Below are 20,608 nucleotides of genomic sequence, written 5' to 3' on the forward strand. Positions count from 1 at the left end.
CCTTGCTATCTATTTTATATATAGTAGTGTGTATCTGTTAATCTCAGATTTCCACTTTATTCCTCATCCCCTTTCTTCTTTGGTAACCATAAGTTACTATGTCTGTGAATCTATTTCCATTTTGTAAATAAAAATTCTATTACTTTGGTAGATTCCACATGGAAGTGATATCATATGATATTTGTCTTTGGGGCCAACTCATTTTTAATAGGATTTAGACTAAGGTGAAACTATTTTAAGAAAATAGATTTTTTTTTAGCACCGTTGATAAAGTAGGGAAGTTCCACAATTAGGTGAGAGAAGGAAGATGTTGAGAATTATGTATGCTACATTGTTATGAAGAAGACAAAGGCCATGCAGATGTGTATCTGTATGTATATATTTGTATTCATACACGTGTACATAAACATGGGTGTCTGGAGAAAAGTACCAAAGTATTCATTCAAAGTCATTAATGTGGTTTGGAGGCAGGAGAGGGACAGCAGGTTTGCAAGAGAAGGGGCTAGAGAATAAGGCTGTACTAAGAATACCCACAGGCATGAATGAGTACATATATTTAAAAATTAGATCTGTGTGTGAATGTATACAGAAAGAAATTTGGGGAAAAAAGGAATTAGTTTATAAAAAAGTGGAGGAGAAAAAAAGTAGAGGGAGCCAAGTGCAGATTAATATGGAGAAGGAAATGGCAACCCACTCCAGTGTTCTTGCCTGGAGAATCCCAGGGACGGGGGAGCCTGGTGGGCTGCCGTCTATGGGGTCGCACAGAGTCGGACACGACTGAAGTGACTCAGCAGCAGCAGTATGATTCCATTTCGGAAACAAAACCTTCCATATACACGTACATATGCTCCTCTTTGTGTGCACAAGCAAGAAGCTGTGGAAGAATAAGACTTAAGTTTGCTTACAACAGAGAAGCAGGAGTAGAGATGGGTGAGAGACAATTAACTTTGCCTTTATTACTCCTTATTTGTAATTTCCATTGGCTTCACAAGAATGTATTACTTTTATAAATTTGTAAACTGAAAAATCTAATAGACACATCCAAAAGAACTCCTCTCAAAGGCTTGATTCAGATTGCTTCAATATACCAATCAACTAATTCTCTAAAAAGAGAAATTGTTTCCAAGGAACCACCAATGATTCTTCTGTCATCTCTTGGTGTGATTTAATAGGAAGGATTTGTAAGCAACCACTTCAAGGCACTAGGAAATATTTCTCCAAGGAGTCCCTTTTAAAACCGAATTTAAAACTTTTATAATTTAAACGTTCTTATTTTGGTTTTCTTAAAGTGATAGGCATTTCTTATTAACACATGTCTTTATTGTCAGAATAAGATAATTATGATTTTAGACTCAGCTTGAAATAAGCATCAAGAACTCATGTTCAGCCTTTAATTCAACAATCTGTGTTGAGTGCTAACTATCTGTCAGGTAGATCTTTAGTGAATAAAAGTCATAAAGGGTCTTGCTTCCATGGAGCCTGCATTCTTGGAAAGTTCTGCTGATTCCAAAATTTGAAGCATACAGAAAGAACTTTAAGAGAACCATAATATTTAACGCCCTTTCCAAATATGGATACCTGAATATTTGCAATACTGATGAAGTAAAAGTACAATTTGCGGTCCAACATGGAAGGAGAACCTGATTCCTGTGAAGAGATTTACGTGGCTCCCGTTATGGACACGCTATTGTGAGGTACACCTTTGTATCCCAGTTTCTTGTTATGCATAATACATAATATAAAACTAACTTCACAGCACTGGAGAGTAGGTAAGAAAATGTATGTTGGTGCTCCTAGAAGGTGCCTGCTTGGCACACAGTCGGCCAATAACCACCTGTTGACTCAATAAGTCGTTTCCCTGCACATGTTATCAATCATGCCAGCATCATGACCACTAAAAAGTTAACTAATTCCCTTTATTGCTTCAGTCCTCCACAACACAGGAGAGTTTCTTGTGCTGCTGCTAAGTCGCTTCAGTTGTGTCCGACTCCGTGCAACCCCCTAGACGGCAGCCCACCAGCCTCCTCTGTCCTTGTGATCCTCCAGGCAGGAATATTGGAGTGGGTTGCCATTTCCTTCTCCAGTAGAGTTCCTCAGGGAGGGAATTTATTTCTCAGAGAGCAAGGAAGGGAAAGCAGCATAGGCAGGTTCTGCCAGGGCGAAAGGATCAAGATCCCGCGGCCCCAGGATGAGGAGAGACCCCACAGAGGCCGGTTTGCTCACTCACTGCTGCATCAGGTCGTCCCGGTAACGGCGGCGCTGGCAGGGCAGGGCCCGGGGCCGGCTGGTGTAGGTGTAGGTGGCCATGGCCGGGGAGGCGCGCTCAGCCAACGTGGAGGTCGCGCTCGGGGTCGGCCCGCTTCCCTTTTGATGAAGCTTGGCTTCGAAGCAGGTGGGCACTAGAGTGTCGTGGGAGCCGGAGAGGTGCACGTAGTGCCAAGGGCAGGGATTCCGTGATGCGAGGAGGGGCGGCAAGAAGGGAGGCGGGCGGGCCGGGAGATTGCCAGGGCAGGAAGTAGGAGCTACACAGGGACGGTTCTGGGCACCACCGAACCCTCCCGCGGCGCCCGCGCCGGTTGCCCAGCAACCCAGCGTTCCGTCGAGGGGCGGAGCCTCGGGGCTGTTCCGGCTGGCGGGCTTCCGGGGAAGGTTGCCAGTGCGCCCGAGCACTTCCGGTTCTTGACTCTGCCCACCCGCGTCTTCCTGGTCAACGAGCCTGCGCATGAAGGAGGCGAGCCCGGCGGCCCCAGCAGAGGCCTGAGGAGGGCGGCGATGGTCCCCGGCCCCACTCTCGAGGGGCTCTCGGCGGGGCCTGGGTTGGCGCCGTTCACGCAGAGCCCGCTCCTCGGGGACCGCCCTTGGCCGTTTCTCCCGCGCCTGCCGCCGCGCCTCTGATCGGGCCATCCCCCTACGACCGCACACGCCTGCCGCCCAGCCTCCTATCTCTTGTTACGTGCCAGGGCCGGGCCCGGGGGCTTCCCCGTTGTCTCCGAGCACCGCCACCTCTCCCGCCCCAGGGTCCGCCTGCGTAGCTGGTCTGCCTTTTTCTGCTTTCCTTCCCTGCTTACCGTTCTGCTGCTAGTCCTTCAGGGGGCGGTCCTTGGGCGTGGAGGGCCTCCCCACAGACATCTTTTTGGTAAAGGGCCACTCCAGTATTCTTGCCTGGAAAATCCCATGGACAGAGGAGCCTGGTAGGCTGCAGTCCATGGGGTCGCTAAGAGTCGGGCACGACTGAGCGACTTCGCTTTCACTTTTCACCTTCATGCATTGGAGAAGGAAATGGCAACCCACTCCAGTGTTGTTGCCTGGAGAATCCCAGGGACAGAGGAGCCTAGTGGGCTGCCGTCTATGGGATCACACAGAGTCGGACAAGACTGAAGCGACTGAGCAGCAGCAGCAGCAGGGCGTCTTCTTGAGTCTTTTAGGGTCTCCTCTTGCCCTAAAAATGAAGCGTCAAGGGACGGGTCTGTCCTTAGAAACAGCAAATGCACTGGTTTTAGTGTTGGCGATGTGAAAGTACTGGGTTTGTGTAAGTGAAGCTTATGCTTCCCTGAGTGAACTGTGCTGTTGGAGAAGACTCTTTAGAGTCCCTTGGATTGCAGGGAGATCCAGCCAGTCCATCCTAATGGAAATCAGTCCTGAATGTTCATTGGAAGGACTGATGCTGAAGCTGAAACTCCAATACTTTGGCCACCTGATGCAAAGAACTGACTTATTTGAAAAGACCCTGATGCTGGGAAAGATTGAAGACAGGAGGAGAAGGGGAATGACAGAGGATGAGTTGGTCGGATGGCATCACCAATGCAACAATGGACATGAGTTTGAGTGAACTCTGGGAGTTGGTGATGTACAGGGAGGCCTGGTGTGCTGCAGTCCATGGGGTCGCAAAGAGCCGGACATGACTGAGCAACTGAACTGAACTGAGTGATAACAGTTGTTTGCCTTTGCGTTTGCATTCAGTTAAGTAGTGTGTGGATTTAAATCTGAATTCAGCACTGTACTAGCCCCATAGCTCCTGGCAAAGTAATGTTTTTGTGTTTCATATTGCAGATCTGCAAAAACAATCATTTAATGTCATTTCCTGAGATGCAGCCAATTGGGTGGAAGTTCTTGTGGGCATTTTTCATTCTGAAATGCTTGGAGTATCAAATGGACGTGTCACACTGCTGGTTTAGACGTGTGTCTGGAGTTCGGTGGAAAGGTTGGAGCTAGAGATAAGAATTTGGTACTGTTGAGAGTTCAGAGGGTTTTAGAGACATTAAAAGTAAAAAGGAAAGAGTGTGGTCTTGGTGAAACCAAAAGTTTCAGGAGCAGTAGAGTCACCCTGGTTATTATGTAAGAAGTTATGTAAGAACTGAGAAGTAACCGTTGGGTTTGCCAGCATGGAAGTTGTCTGTGAACTTCACAAAAATAGCAGTTTCTGTGAAGTGGTGGGAACTGAGCCCAAGTGGAACAAAGGGAGGACAGTTTTAGTTGTGAGATGCAGTCTGTAACCACAGATTATTCTTTCCAGATGTTTTGCTATTGTCTTAACTACTTAGTGAAGTGCATGAGGCCTTTGAACGGTAGCAGCTCATGAATTAATAAGTTTTTGCCACAAGGTGTCACTAATTCTTCATTAGCTTTTTCTGGCAAATAGAATAATTGGAGCACAAGCATACCTGTATTAAGGAAATACTGTTTTTTTAAATCACATTTTAAAAATAGATCTACTAGAAGGTAATTGTTTACATTGTATAAAGTTTTCTGTTTAAGTTGTCTCTAGAATATTTGAATAACTGACTTATTGGAAAAGACCCTCGTGCTGGGAAAGATTGAAGGCAGGAGGAGAAGTGGACCACAGAGAATGAGATGGCTGGATGGCATCACAGACTGGATGAACATGAGTTTGAATGAGCGAGCTTTGGGAGTTGGTGATGGACAGGGAAGCCTGGCGTGTTGCAGTCCATGGGGTCCAAAGAGTTGGACACGACTGAGCAACTAACTGAACAAAGAATATTTGACATCTGTGCACAGGCCTAAAAGGACATATTGAATGCAAGGCTGGGAATCAGCAGGCTAGGGTTCTGGATTTAGAGCTCTGGATTGGGAGTTAGAAGACTGGGGTTCAACTCCAGTTTTACACTCACTAGCTGTGTGACCTCAGGCAAAATTTAAGTGATTTTTCATCTTACTGATTTTTTAAAATCTTTCATTATTATTTTAAAGTAACAGTAAATGCCACTTTACTCATCTCACTCAATTATTTTTACATGTCAAAACAGATGTGTATAACAGATGTTTAGAAAATGGTTAAGTGTGATGTAAATACAAGAGTTAAAACAACTTTTATAAAAATCACCTATGCCCAAGTTTGTAGCAGTATAGGTACAGTATTAAGCAGTTGTATTAGTGAAGATTATCATTTGCAATGGTAAGAATCCAGTTTCTTGCTTGGCTAGAAGGGCATGTTTTGAAGTTTATAAGGGGAGTTCAGGTGACTTCAGGAATGGCAGTGCTACAGGATGGAAGGGCTATGATTCAAATTTGATTAAAATCCCTGGAATCAGGGATTTGGATGACAGCAAAGTGAGCACCCCTAACTTCCCTCTGTTTTTCCATCTGATCTTTATCTCTTTGGTTCCAGCTTGCTTTCTCCACTTAATAGGGAACATTGTGATGTTATGAAGGTTGTAGGACATCCACAGTACAGCATCCTGTAGCTTGAGAAGGTGAGAAGATGGAGCTGAAGGAGAAGATGCTATGAATTATCTTGATTTTGATGAGAATATTAATTTCAAATTGATGAAAGCCAATGTCAACTAATACTGACTTTCAAATTAAAGAAAAAATAAAAAGCAAATGTTTTGGATGACCATCAGCAGATGAATGGATAAGAAAGCTCTGGTACATATACACAATGGAGTATTACTCAGCCTATTAAAAAGAATACATTTGAATCAGTTCTAATGAGGTGGATGAAACTGGAGCCTATTATACAGAGTGAAAATATCAAAAGATATTTGAAAATAACACACATATTTTCAAGTGCAATGTGACATTTACTAAGATCTTTGACTTAACCATTGAAAGCCTCAATAAAGTTAGGAGACTGAAAAAACCCAGAGGGTGATTGCAGAGAAGAAAGCATTTAAATGAGAAATTGATATCAAAATAAGAAAATGAAAGATACTTTTAAACATCCCATGTATTTGGAAATTAAATGCCCATTTTTAAGTGATGGGTGTATCTAAGGAGCCATAACAGGGAAGATTAGAAAATGTAATAGAATAAAAATGGAAAGAGAATTTACCAGGATTTGTTGCATGCAGCTGAAGCTGCTCAATGCAATTAAATACAATGTGGAGTCTTGAATAAGACATGAAATCAAATAATGGACACTAGCATAAAATTTTGTGAAATTTGAACAAAATCTGTATCACGTTAATTTCCTGTTTTTTTTTTTTGCAGCATAGTATTTCTTTATATTCTCAGAATTGGATTATATATGCCTTTGAACTATGCCTTTGAATAGTCAGAGGAAGCTGAATCTCTAGAAGTGAGACTGTTCGGCATCCCTAAAAACACTGGCACTACCTATGAATAAGACAGGAAACCACAAGAAAAAGAATACTTGAAAGACAGCTAGATACGACTGAAAGGGAGTGACACTACAGGCAAAAGTGCTTTCTGAGTGCCAGCGATGGTGCTGGGGCGCCGAGAAAAGGACGGTGAGTACAGCTGTCCTCACGGGTCTCGTGCGGTAACCAGGGGGGTAGAAACTTAAAACATTGTGTGAGACGTGTGATAACAGGGTGGGACCGGGTGCTGTAGGAGCTCAGGGACCCTTCACCCATGCTGGGGGTCATGGCAAGCTTCCTGCGTGAAAGGACACTGGGAATCAGGTCGTGTGAACTTGCAGGAGTTTGCTGGATGAAATGAGGGGGGAAGAACACCACGTGTGAAGCCCAAGAGGTGAGAGAACGCCTAGAACCTTGAGGCTCTGAGAGCTTGCTGTGCCTGAATCAACACGAAGTAGGGGGGATTAAGAAATATGTGATTCAAAGGAGATTGATGATGCAATAACAATTCAAATCCACATTATGGAGAAGGTTGTTGAGTATCACATCAGTGATTTAGAGAACCATCCTGAAAAATGTTCCCAGAACTAGAGGAAAGGATTAAAAATATTGACCCTATTGGGGCTTCCCAGATGGCTCAGACAGTAAAGAATCAACCTGCAATGCAGGAGACCTGGGTCGGGAGGATCCCCTGGAGAAAGGAGTGGCTAGCCACTCCAGTATTCTTAACTGGGGAAATCCCATGGACAGAAGAGCCTGGTGGGCTATGGTCCATGGAGTCACAACTGAGTGGCTGAGACAGATGATTGATATATAGCAGAGCAGATAATTCAACCTAAGCCTGCTATTCCTATGGTGCAATAGAAGTAACAACTAGACTTAATTTAACAACTGTTTCCTGAGTTAAGTATTAGTACTTGAATACACATCAAGAGGGTTCCCCACAATCCAAGAAAAACTAATGGCAACGTTTTTACATTACAAGGACATAGAGGACAGATCTTATGACAATTCAGGCAAAAAGAAGCAAATCCCCTTGCAAAAATGAAAATCCCACTGACCTTAGGCTTTTCTGTAACACTCAAGATCAGAAGACAATTAAACAACATCTATTAGAGTTTTCAGGGAAAATGCTGGGAACAACCTCACACTCAAAAAGTCCACTATTTTTCAAGGCAATGGCATTTACTTTCAGATTTGCAGCCTTGCACCAGACATTCCTGAAAGAAATGAAAGTGAAAGTCACTCAGTCGTGCCCAACTCTTTGCCACCCCATGGACTGTATAGTCTATGGAATTCTCCAGGCCAGAATACTGGAGTGGGTAGCCTTTCCCTTCTCCAGGGGATCTTCCCAACCCAGGGATCAAACCCAGGTCTCCCACACTGCAGGTGGACTCTACCAACTGAGCTATCAGGTAAGCCCATTGACCATCCTGTCCCTCATTAAAAAAAAAACAAAAAACTCACAAAAACACTAACAAAAGAGAAGTCAAAATGAGAGCTCAGTAATGAGGGAACCATGATTCAGAAGGACTCATGAGACCAGCCTTACTTTGGACCACAATGTAGCTACTTGGTTGACCTCCGTGTGGTCTGGTCAGTTCTGGGGGCTGAGAGTGAAACTTGGCCTGCAAAGCTTCCCTGAACTGTTCCTCCTGAGGTAACTCCCATTTCCCAGAAAATATATTTCTCTTCCCACATGCTTTACCCCTTGTTTCAGAAGGAATGTCAAGTTTGATGACTGCTTAAAACTGATTCGGTTTCCAACATCTGGTAATATTGTCTTAGCTACTTACCTGGTTGAAATACAATGTCGAGAGGAACTGAACACTCCTTTTCTCAGAACAGATCTGAATGCAGCGTACTGATTGGTTTCACGTCCAAGAGCCTCTTATGCTTTCTGCATCTTTCAAACTCGGATGCTTGCCTGGCTTGTGGTACTCTGAATTGGGCGAGACGAGCAAACCGTGTATTAGCAGCCATTGCAGCCTGAAGCTTTGCTTTATCTCATCTGGGACTTGTGAGTATCCCCTTGTTAACCTATGGTTGGAACCAGCACGTTCATTATATACATATGATGCTGATGTTTAGAAATGTAGCTTATCTCTTTTTCTACTTCTTAAAGAAAATCTCAGAAGCAGATACACAATTTATCATTTCCTTTTCATCAAGGAAGTTAGTGACTCAGTTCAGCAGGAGCGATATTCATAAAGGAACAGGAAAAGGACTGAGAATCATAACATTTCTAGTTACTGTTGCTGTGTAACCGGTTCCCCCAGAGACAAGCGTCTTCAGTAATAACCATTTTCTCAGGGTCCCACATCCTTTGGGCTAGGAATTGGAAAAGGGTGCAGTGGGGGTGGTTTGTGTTTATCCCGTGAAGCCTGGAACCTCAGTTGGTAAGACTGAGTCTCCAGTTAGAGGCTGGAAACTTCTGGAAGTTCTTCCACTCTCCTGTCTGGTGCCTGGGTTGTGATGACTTGAGTGCTCACTGCTCAAAGCAGTTGCTAACTTGCCCAGACTCAAGGAAAGGGTCCATAGATCCCACTTGCAGTAGGAGGAGTGTCAAAAAGAAACGCTAAACTGAGAAGGGGATGGCACCCCACTCCAGTACTCTCGCCTGGAAAACCCCATGGATGGAGGAACCTGGTAGGCTGCAGCCCATGGGGTCGTGAAGAGTTGGACACGACTGAGCGACTTCCCTTTCACTTTTCACTTTCATGCATTGGAGAAGGAAATGGCAACCCACTCCAGTGTTCTTGCCTGGAGAATCCCAGGGATGGGGAGCCTGGTGGGCTGCTGTCTGTGGGGTCACACAGAGTCGGACACGACTTAGCAGCAGCAGCAGCAAACTGCTTCCCTGGTGGCTCAGACGTCTGCCTGCAATGCGGGAGACCCAGGTTCGTTCCCTGGGTCAGGAAGATCCTCTGGAGAAGGAAATGGCAACCCACTCCAGTACTCTTGCCTGGAAAATCCCATGGATGGAGGAGCCTGGTAGGTTATAGTCCATGGGGTCGCAAAGAGTCAGACATGACTGAGAGACTTCACTTCAAACTGCTAATATTGGTTTTCTTTGGCTCATGGAACGGTGTTACGGATTGAATTTTCTCCCCTCCCCTGCAAATCATGTTAAAGTCCTAACCTTCAGAACCTTGGAGATAGGGTCTTTGCAGGTAGAGTTAGTTGAATTAGAACTATGTCATATTGGAATATAGTGGACTCCTAGTCCAATATGATTGGTGTCATTTTAAGAAGGGGAATTTAGGCACAGACCCCTCCAGGCAGGAAGCCCCATGAAGATAAAGACAGTGGTGTGGTGTTTCTGCAAGCCAAGGGAGCTACCAGAAGCTAGGGGAGAAGCCAGGAGAGACTTCCTTACTGCCTCAGAAGGACCCAGCCTGAGTCACACCGTGATCTTGTACTTCTAGATCCCATAGCTAGGAGACCATCAATTCCTGGTGTGTAAGCCGCCCACTTTGTTATAGCAGTCCTAGAAAACTAATTCAGATGTGTTTTAGTTTGTTTATAATTTTTAATATTTTTCATATTTTTGACAAGGAACGTATGTTTCTTTAAAAATGGGGGAAATACATTTATTTAATATAATAATTTCAATGTCTAACTTCCATAAAACATGGAAATATACCAAAAGCTTAACTACGGTTGTATCTGTGTAATACAAGTATTGTTGTTCAGTCGCTCAGTTGTGTCCGACTCTTTGCAACCACATGGACTGCAGCCCACCAGCCTTCCCTGTCCGTCATGGTCTCCTAGAGTTTGCTCAAACTCATGTCCATTGAGTCAGTGATGCTATCCAACCATCTCATCCGCTGCCGCTGTCTTCTCCTTTTGCCTTCAATCTTTCCCAGCATCAGGGTCTTTTCTAATAAGTTGCGTCTTTGCATCATGTAGCCAAAGTCCTGGAGCTTCAGCTTCAGCATCAATCCTTCCAATGAATATTCGTGGTTGATTTCCTTTAGGATTGATGGGTTCGATCTCTCTGAAGTTCAAGGGACTCTCAAGAGTCTTCTCTAGCACCACAGTTCAAAAGCATCAATTCTTCAGCACTCAGCCTTCTTTATGACCCAGCTCTCACATCCATACATGACTACTGGAAAAATCATAGCTTTGACTACGTGGACCTTTGTCAGCAAAATGATGTCTCTGTTTTTTTTAATACACTGACTAGGTTGGTCATAGCTTTTCTTCCAAGGAGCAAGCGTCTTTTAATTTCATTGCTTCAGTCACTGTAATTACAGTATAGGTATTTACAATTATAAACCATTACAAGTATAGGTAATTAAAAAAATTCCTTCTATTTCTCTGTGCTGAAAATGTTTTCTGTCATAAGTGTGTGTCACTTTGTTATGGGAGGGAAAAGAGACCTCAGGAAGCAGCCATTACAGTAGAAAGAGTAAGGGCTTCAGGGAGCTGGCCCTGGGTCCTGCTGTGCTACTTAGTAATTCTCAGCCTGCTTCCTTATCTGAACATGGGAGGAATATTTCTGTGTTGCTGTGATGTGTCAAGGAATGAACATACCTGAAGCACCTAACGTGGTGCCTTATGAGCTCAGCCTTCACTCTCTATAACTTAACTGATAACTTCTGTGACTGTGATTATGGGGTAGGTACAAGACTGAAGTAATTCAAGAGCCATGAATGATTTTCCCTGATAGTGAAAGACTAAGGATGTGAAAAGCTAGGACATGGAGGGGTGGCTCTTACTGAGAAGCAAACGCCATTTGAGCTAAGAGCCTCTACTTACCCAGGTTCCCCCTAAGGTTTTAGGAAGGATCAGGGCAAAAATGGATCAAATGGTCATGTGGCTTTGAAAAACTTTGCAAAAGATATTTTAAAATGCAATCAGTTAAGACTGCTGTCTCCTTCCACTCTGACCCCCACACCCACCCTGCCCTTGGATGGCCATGGAGTGGCCATGGGGCTTTGGGGGTTGGGATATGGGAAATGGATGCATTTACTTCGGTGAGATGTATTTATGCAGGGTGCTGTCACCGTCTTGAATAGATAAGCCATTGATAGCTGATCTGGGGTACTAGGGCCTTGCAGAGAAATTCCCACTGACCACTATGCCTGCTCACCCAGCTTGAGATGAATAAGAACACATATAAGAACAGTTAAAAAAATTGTTTATTTGAGTTTTGGCTATGCTGGGTCTTCGTCCCTTTGCACGGGCTTTCTCTAGTTGCTGCAAGGAGGGGCTACTCTTGATTGCGGGGCTTGTCTTGCTGTGGAGCGCAGGCTCTAGGCACTCGGGTTCAGTAGTTGTGGCTCGCAGGCTGTAGAGTGTGGGCTCACTGGTTGTGGTGAACAGGCTTAGTTGCTCTGTGGCATGTGGAATCTTCCTGGACCAGGGATTGAACCCGTGTCCGCTGCATTTGCAGGCAGAGTATTATCCACTGAGCCATCAGGGAAGTCCCTGTAAGAACACTTTTTACAGGGCCTTGTGCTGACAGTATGTGGGTACGTGAGGAGAAAAAAGGTTTGAAATATACGGAGCCAGAAAGTGTCTGTGGAAAGATTTTCCAGATTTTCCAGCCTCTATATGAAAGAAACGATCGAGATCCTCTTTCCGCCATCTTTCCGTGCCGCCAGAATGGTGCGCATGAATGTCCTGGCCGATGCTCTCAAGAGTATCAACAATGCCGAAAAGAGAGGCAAACGCCAGGTCCTTATTAGGCCGTGCTCCAAAGTCATCGTCAGGTTTCTAACAGTGATGATGAAGCATGGTTACATTGGCGAATTTGAAATCATTGATGATCACAGGGCTGGGAAAATTGTTGTGAACCTCACAGTCAGGCTAAGTAAGTGTGGAGTGATCAGCCCTAGATTTGATGTGCAACTCAAAAGATCTAGAAAAATGGCAGAATAATCTGCTCCCATCCCGTCAGCTTGGTTTCATTGTACTGACAACCTCAGCTGGCATCATAGACCATGAAGAAGCAAGACGAAAACATACAGGAGGGAAAATCCTTGGATCCTTTTTCTAGGGATGTAATACATACAAATAAAATGCCTCAGAGGACAAAAAAAAAAAAAAAAAAAAAACGATCGAAATCTCTCTAAATTTGACAAAAACCCTAAAAATGTACTTGACATGACTGAGTTGAGAAGCTGAAAAAAAGTATTCTAAACTATTAATGTTGATGAGAACACCATTTTAATAAAGTAAGCTAAAAAAAACCCAGATATAACTTTTATTCTTTCTGCAGAAAATGTTTATTTTATATAAATGTTTATTTATTTTACAAAATCTTTATTTATAGGAAGAAGCAATTTAAAAGGGTGTGTAGACAAAATCCTATTAAAAAGTGATTAAAAAGGATATGCAGAAAAAGGAACATTAATGAAATGTGTCTAGAGGTTGTTAATCACAATATTATGTAATTTTGAGAGGGGGATTTTGTTTGTTGTCAAACCACTGCTTCATTCAAATGATAACTTATCTAATGTGAACATTAAATTTATAATTTGTGATTTGTTTCTCTCCATATTTTTGTTTGCTTTTAAGTTTGTGTTTGTGAGTTTGCATCCTTGTTCTCCAAAATGATGGAAGGCCCCTCAATACCTGGGTCTGACTTAAGAGAGCCCAGCTTTCAGATTAATCCTTGTTCTTCTCAGAAGTTGTTATTGAATCTGATGCTAATACTGAGTATTGAGCTTCTGTTCCATCTCCTACAGAAGAACTGAAAATTGGAGCAGCTATTTACCGATCATTTCCTTTTGATCTGGAAGGTTTCAGTGGGTCTGTCTAGTAAGACCTTGAGGATGCTGTTCACCTAGTCAGAGTAAAACCATGACTCAGAGTGTGAGAAAATGGCTCTCAGTTTCCTAGGATGTTTTAAATATAAAAACATGCTGTGCTTTTGAATAAAAAGTACAATTTAAAGCCAGTGGATGGAAATTTCCTATAAAAAGATACCAAAACTCCCCTCACTCTTCCTATTCTTAAAAATAAAAGTTGTTTTCGTCAGAGGATCTGAGACCAAAATACATTTTTTGAAATGAACTTGGCAGACTGTGATAAGGCCCATGAGCCCAGATTTCTTACCTTGGGCAGCCCCTCCACCATGCTCCTTCTGAACCCACTGTGCTTGGGTGTCTTACAGTTTCAAAACACAGGGGGAAAATAGACTTGCATGACAAAATTGTTTTTACATATATGTGATTTTAATTTGAACCCAGGAATTACTCTGTGGTTCTAAAAATATTTCAGGTTTGTGAAGCTCTATTACAGATTATTTATAGCAGGTTTATTACAGAAAGAACTTAAAACCAGTGTCCAACCTAGAGTATTTACTACTCACCGCACCGCCCCCCGCCTCCCCCCCCCCCACCCCCATGCTGGTATGAAGAAAAAGAGCATGTCTTCAGAATATCTGTGTTCAAATGCCAACTTCATTCTTTGGCAAGTTACTTAATTTTCTTATCTATAAAATATAGATGCTGATATTCACCATGAACTTCCCCAATGGCTCAGCAGGTAATGAACCCACCCCCAGTGTAGGAGATGCACGAGATGTAGGTTCAATCCTGGGTCAGGAAGATCCCTTGGAGGAGGGCATGGCAACCCACTCCAGTATTCTTGCCTGGAGAATCCCCATGGACAGAGGAGCCTGGCAGGCTACAGTCCATGGGGTCTTAAAGAGTATTGGACAAGACTTAAGGACTAAACAATTTGAAAATTTAGCTCTCCAGGCCAGTATCATGCTTTGCTCCACCCTAGATGCCTTCTGGGTGCATATTTGGGGGTGGCTCCAGTGGCTGCTGGCTTAGTGGCCGCAACATCCTTTGTTGAATGATATGGCAAGCAACGTTTTTTCATCCACAGAGGCAAGGGTATTAAATAAGATGACATTTTTAAAGCCTGGGCATTTGATAATATGAGCAGGGGCCAGCAGATGGTAGTTTAAATTTTGCCTATTTTCTGACTCTTTAATTTCTGGGAATGGCCAGACATTTTGAAAAATTACTATCTCCACCATGGGGTTGCATAGTCAGACATAAACATTCATGAATTATACCAACATTCACAAATTAGATTCGAAACAGGACTCAAACAATTTGTTTAAATGCTAATGTAACAAGAGGAATTGCATGCATGCAAATGAACACCTGTGAAAATTCTTAGGCAAGAGCTGCTAAGTTTAGCAACATTGGGTTAGCCATTTGAGAGCGGGAATCTCTTTTGGGGCCAGATGTCCAGTTTTGAAAGCTGTACTGTGTTGGGCACTGGGAAAATAAAGAAGCCTCCTGACTGCTCCTCATATGAGCACGAGAACCCAATGCAGCGAACGGCGGCCTGAAGCAGGTTAGGCTCCTTGCCTGTGGCCTGTGTGTGTGTGCGTGGTCAGTTGTATCTGACTCTTTCCCACCCCATGGACTGTAGCCCATCAGGCTCCTTTGTCCTTGGGAGTTTCTAGGCAAGATTACTGAAGTGGGTTGCCATTTCCTCCTCCAGGGCATCTTCCCAACTCAGGGATCGAACCTGTATCTCCTGCATTGGCAGGTGGATTCTTTACCACTGAGTCACCTGGCAAGACCAGTTTTACAGATGGCTTTATTGCTTGGCTCTGATGGAATGTTTGTTGAACAGACAAACAATTCCTATTTTTAAAGGAGTTGTTGACTTTATAATTAAAAATCCCAGAAGGAATACATTAAGGTCGTGTGCATCTCAGTGTGTTTTGAGGACTGTGGATGTTCGCTGTAACTTTCAGGATTTAGACATTTAAATCTTGCCATAGAAAATATTTCTGAGCAATGAATGCATTGCTATCCAAGTGTCGTATCACCTACAATTCTGCCAGAAACCAAGCTACGCTTTTTCTCATTTCCCAATACCTACATATCCATTAGGTGAGGACCTCCAGTTGTTTCTGGTTCCTTAAGACATTAATATATGTTTTGTAATGTTTGTTTGGGCTGCATTGCCTTTTTACAGGCTGCTCAATTTTTATGTGTGTAAATGCCTCCATATACTTTAAATATGGAACATGCAGAAAGATGACATCTTATCCCTTCAATAAGCCTACTGGGGAGTGCGGGGGGAGGTTGTCAGAAACACCCGCCTAAGGCTGAGAGTTCTTTGTTAGGTGTTGCACACACATTGGAGAAGACACATGCCCAGTGGTGTGGCGGAATGGGCACTGAATGGACCCACCCCCCAGCACAGTGCAACTATAAACTCCAGACAATCCACAAAGATCAACAAAGGGATATGGAGAGTGAACAAAGGGATACGCAGGCAGAGGGGAGTTGAACGTCAGAGGAAGGTGTGTATTTCCCGGCATCAGCTCTGGCTGGAGGATGGGACGTGGTCAGAAAGGGTGTGTGACGGACTGAAACTCCAGTGGAAGGTCTGCCGTGTTCTGGCCCAAGGAAGCAGAGGGCGGAGCCTGGGGCGGTCACAGCAGTGAGAAAGTGAGGGATCGCCCAGAAGAGAGCTGACCTGGGTTCTGTGTTTGAACACTGCACAAGGCAGACTTGGGTTTGGAGTACAGCTGGTTATCTGCGGGTCACACCCCGAGAACAGGAGGGTCAACTAAGAGTTGTGAGCATCCAGGGGTCTTGATGGAGGAGGTGGGGATTCCAGAATCAATTCCCCAAGGATCCTGAGGGACAGCCTGACTGAGATCTGCACTGCCACCCACCACAGGTGAGACAGAGCTTGCTGTTTCAATTGAATCAAGTCAACTGCCTGTTAAGACAAAGTATCAACAACGTTGGGATGAATACAACAGAACTCAGTCTTGACTGCAAAGCATTCGCAATGTCCGGGTTATAATCCCAGACTATTCAAGACAAGAAGAACCAGGAGAAAGTGGCCTGTTGTCAAGAGAGAAGACAAGGAAGTGGAGGAGAAGGAAGGAAGAGAAGAGGAGGAAGGGGAGATGGAGAAAGAATACAAACATTCCAGAGAGCCCTCAGGGATGTGTGGGACAATATCAAAAAGGCTAACATATAGATAGTTGAAGTTCCAGAAGAAGAGGATAAAAAGAATGAGATGGAAAATATCTGAAGGAATAACGACAGAAAAGTTCATGGAATCCCAAGTTTAATGGAATATTTAAATTTACTGATTCAGTAGGCTTATGGGAAATCATATGAGAATGATTCAGTGGTTAGGACTCTGCGCTTCCACTGCAGCGGGGCATGAGTTTGATCCCTGGTTGGGGAAACTTGATAAACTGTGGGGCTCCTGGGCACAGAGCCTTTCCGTGTCCCCCTTTTCTTTGATTATAGGAAACAGCCTTCATTCAGCCTCCATGACCTTCCCTGAGTTCCAGTGAGCAGATTCAGTGAGTCAGTTGGCCATGTCCGACTCTTTGTGATCCCATGGACTGTAGCCCACCAGGCTCCTCTGTCCATGGGGATTCTGCAGGCAAGGATACCTGCCATTTTCTCCTCCAGGGGATCTTCACAACCCAGGGATGAGGCAGATACATGCAGTTGTAAATTAATGAAGGGAGGGGACGTGAGACCTGGGAGAAACCAAGAGCAGGCTTGGGGCAAGGTCCTATTTCTCCATCAGCAGATGCAATATCTTTGAGCTGTTTTGCAAATACGGAAACTCCCTCCAGATGGGAGAAGTTAATGATGATAAGCTGCCCACTAGCATGTAGACCCCAGACCAGTTGGATCTGAAAGTTGATGATGCTGACTCCTACTTACCTCACCACCAACCCATCAGAAGAATGTCCACAAGCTGACCATGCCCTCTTTGAAAAGTTACTATAAAACTTCTCGCTATCTTCCCCAAGTTGGGACACATGATTTGAGGGCATGAGCCCGTTGTGCCCACTTTGCCTGGCAAAGCAATAAAGCTATCCTTTCCTGCTTCACCCAGAACTCTGTCTCTGAGATTTGATTCCACGCCTGTGTACAGAGAAGCTGAGCTTTCCACAACAAACCAAGGTCCTGATGCCAGTGTTGTTGTCCAGTGGCTAAGGCTTTGTCTGACTCTTTGTGACCCCATGGACTGCAGCACGCCAGCCTTCCCTGTCCTTCACTATCTCCCAGAGTGTGCTCAAACTCATGTCCATTGAGTCAATGATGCTATCCAACCATCTCATCCTCCGTCACTCCCTTCTCTTTTTGCTCTCAATCTTTCTCTGCATCAGAGTCTTTACAGTAAGTTGGCTTTTCACATCAGGTGGCCAAAGTATTGGAGCTTCAGCTTCAGCATTAGTCCTTCCAGTGAATATTCAGGACTCATTTCCTTTCAGATGGACTGGTTGGAACTCCTTGCTGTCCAAGGGACTCTCAAGAGTCTTCTCCAACACCACAGTTTGAAAGCATCAATTGTTTGGTTCTCAGCCTTCTTTATGGTCCAACTCTCACATCCGTGCAGTGTGGTTCCCCCTACCCCCACCCCCCCAACTAGTTTATTATTAGTCATCAAAAGTTTTTAAAAAAGTAGTCTTTCCATATGGGAAAAAAACTACATTGATTTTTTCCTCACAGCATACACAGATATTAATTTATAATGGATCATAGAATTAAGTGCATTAACAAAAGCTATATTTTTACATTTAGATCTATAAATGCAGACTCTTCCAGTTCCAGTTCAGTCACTCAGTCGTGTCCGACTCTTTGTGACCCCATGAATCGCAGCACACCAGGCCTCCCTGTCCATCACCAGCTCCCGGAGTTCACTCAGACTCAGTGTCCATCGAGTCAGTGATGCCATCCAGCCATCTCATCCTCTGTTGTCCCCTTCTCCTCCTGCCCCCACTAGCAGATAACAGAATAAAAGATCTTTGTGACACTTGGAGAGGAAAAAATTTATTAAACAGAACATGAAAAGCACAAAGAAGTATTAAAATGGACTATCTGTCAATAAAATATATAAAGTATGCTGAAAACTTAGTACTTAAACACTCATTTTAAAAAATAGGCATAGATTGAGTACTTCACAAATGGCCAGTAAACATATGAATAGATGTTCAACACTGTTAGTCAATGGAAAATATAAATTAAAACCACAGTAAGATACTATTACATACTCAATAGAATTGGTAAAACAAAATGAACAAATATGACAATACCAGTATTACCAATTTATTTCATATTTTGATGATGGTGGTTTCATGAGTATATATCAGGCAAAATTGATCAAATTGAACATTTTTGAGTGGATGCAGTTTACAATATGTGAATTAAACCTCAATGCAGCTGATTTTTAAAGAGGCCTATGGAAGAATAAAATTGTTTATTATCCTGATGAAGAACCAAAGATACAAAGATGCTCAGGCACTTGCTCAAGATGATATTCATGTAGTAAGTGTAGCTAGGATCAGACTTTCATCCACATTATTTTCTCTTCCAATTAGATCATGCTGCTGTGCATTGAATTTAGGAATAAACAAGAGGGAAAAACAAGAAGAGAAACAAGAGTCCTGAGAATTGGTCTGTTGTAACTCAGAGCCTTAGTATTGTCCCAACTGGTGACTTCAAAACACTTTCCTACAGCAGTTAAGTCACGTCTTGTTTCACCTGTGAAAAGTTTCAAACTTTCAAAAGAGCTTCCCTGTTTTCCTTTCTCTTCCCTAATTGTAACAGACTCAATTGGAATCATATACATCGAAATAGAAAGTTCAAGTGACCTACACCGCATACCATTAGGATATGTGAGCGAGGAACTTTGGGGGCACGCTTTCGATCACCAGTAAACGTCCTTTGGAAACTGCTTAAGTTATGTAGATGCATCAAAAATGTGTAAAGGGGGCTTCCCAGGTGGCTTAGTGGTAAAGAATCAGCCTATAGGAGACATGGGTTCCACCCCTGATCTGGCAAGATCCCACACGCGTTGGAGCGGCTAAGCCCGTGCGCCACGACTATTGAGGCTGCGCGCTAGAACCCAGGGAGCCCCAAATACTGAGCCCACGGGCTGCAGCTACGGAAGCCCGCGCTCTAGAGCCGGTGCTCCACAGCAAGAGAAGGCGCCACAGCGAGACGCCCCAGCAGCTCAACTAGAGAAAAGCTAGCACAGCCCAAAATAAAAACAGATAAATAGTTAAAAAAAAGTGTGCAAAGAATTTAGGAAGAATTAGAAAGTGCAGAGAATGTGTTGAGCTAATGCTGTTTAGAATTAGTATGTTTGTTGTTATTTTTTGCTTATTATTAAATTAATATATTACAATATATTTAATTTTATTAAATGTAATTTCTTACTTTTTTCCTACATTTTTCTTGGGCTTAAGAAGAAGTTCATTGTGTGATATTGTGATTTATGAGAAATATATTTGGACACTCAGATGACCAACATAACATTTTTCTACATATTTGGTTTTCATCTACAGTTTCTGGCTTATAGCTCTTAAAACCCTCGGAATTTCCCAAGTGTTGAAGAGGTAAGTGTGTCTTTTGTTATGCTAATGAGGTCAATTTTGGATCCCATCTAAGGATAGAGGTTTGTTGGGAGGAGAACATGCCAGGTGATTGGAAGGAGGATGTGAAAAATAGAAAGTGTTAGGTGCTCATTCTTGTCCAACTCTTTGGGACCCCATACACTGTAGCCCGCCAGGCTCTTCTGTCCATGGAATTTGCCAGGCAAGAATACTGGAGTGGGTAGCCATTCCTTTCTCCAGGGGATTTTCTTGACCCAGGGATGGAACCTGGGTCTCCCGCATTACAGGCAGATTCTTTACCATTTGAACCACCAGATTAGAGAGAGGGCTCGACATCAAATCAGTTGTCAATGGCTAATGATTTATTGATAATTAATCATGGCTGTGTAATGAACCCTCATAAAAACCGGAAAGGAGAGGCTTCAGAGAGCCTGTAGGTGGGTGACCATGTGGAGGTGCTGGAAGGGTGACCTTTGGAGAGGACATGGGATGGAGGGGCCTTGTAGGACTTTCCCTCAAAGTATGGAATCTAGGTTATCTCCAGGTAAATAGTGTCAGAATTGAGTTGAGTCATAGGACACTCAACTGATGTTACAAGACTTGCTAGTTGGTGTGGGGAAGCCTCTACCACACAAAGGTTGGAATTGGGCCTAGGAACCCTTTTAACTGAAATTTGATA

General features: G+C 43.6%; 1 protein-coding gene, 1 long non-coding RNA gene and 1 pseudogene across 40 annotated transcripts in view; 2 read left to right on the forward strand and 1 right to left on the reverse strand.

The window, feature by feature from the left end:
* Window positions 1-3,034, reverse strand: part of RSPH3 (radial spoke head 3) — a 41,373-nt gene extending 38,339 nt beyond the window's left edge. For 4 of the 7 annotated variants that reach the window (XR_015133377.1, XM_086318590.1, XM_086318591.1 and 1 more), the window contains exon 1: window positions 2,228-3,034. Coding sequence is in view for 3 of the 7 variants with exons in the window: in XM_086318590.1 (XP_086174716.1) it covers window positions 2,228-2,904 (677 nt within the window). In the remaining 4 variants the exon portion in view is untranslated. The remainder of the gene's footprint in view (window positions 1-2,227) is intronic. The other 3 variants (XR_015133380.1, XR_015133379.1, XR_015133378.1) reach the window with 1 other exon arrangement.
* The window catches only part of LOC147366418 (uncharacterized), an 81,284-nt gene continuing 63,371 nt past the window's right edge, over window positions 2,696-20,608 (forward strand). For 3 of the 33 annotated variants that reach the window (XR_015133398.1, XR_015133399.1, XR_015133391.1), the window contains exons 1-5: window positions 2,696-3,035; window positions 5,627-5,711; window positions 6,451-6,710; window positions 8,409-8,580; window positions 19,882-19,932. This is a non-coding gene — a long non-coding RNA (uncharacterized LOC147366418). Of the gene's footprint in view, window positions 4,024-5,572; window positions 5,887-6,450; window positions 6,711-8,403; window positions 8,581-10,472; window positions 10,879-15,672; window positions 15,750-16,235; window positions 17,429-18,115; window positions 18,348-18,912; window positions 19,850-19,881; window positions 19,933-20,608 lie in introns of those variants that run through there. The other 30 variants (XR_015133385.1, XR_015133383.1, XR_015133386.1 and 27 more) reach the window with 25 other exon arrangements.
* LOC147366419 (small ribosomal subunit protein uS8 pseudogene) lies at window positions 12,121-12,597 on the forward strand (annotated as a pseudogene).

Source organism: Bos grunniens, chromosome 9 (assembly GCF_055505025.1).
Source record: "Bos grunniens cultivar Pamir isolate PY7600 chromosome 9, Bosgru_T2T1.0, whole genome shotgun sequence".
NCBI classification, from domain to species: domain Eukaryota; kingdom Metazoa; phylum Chordata; class Mammalia; order Artiodactyla; family Bovidae; genus Bos; species Bos grunniens.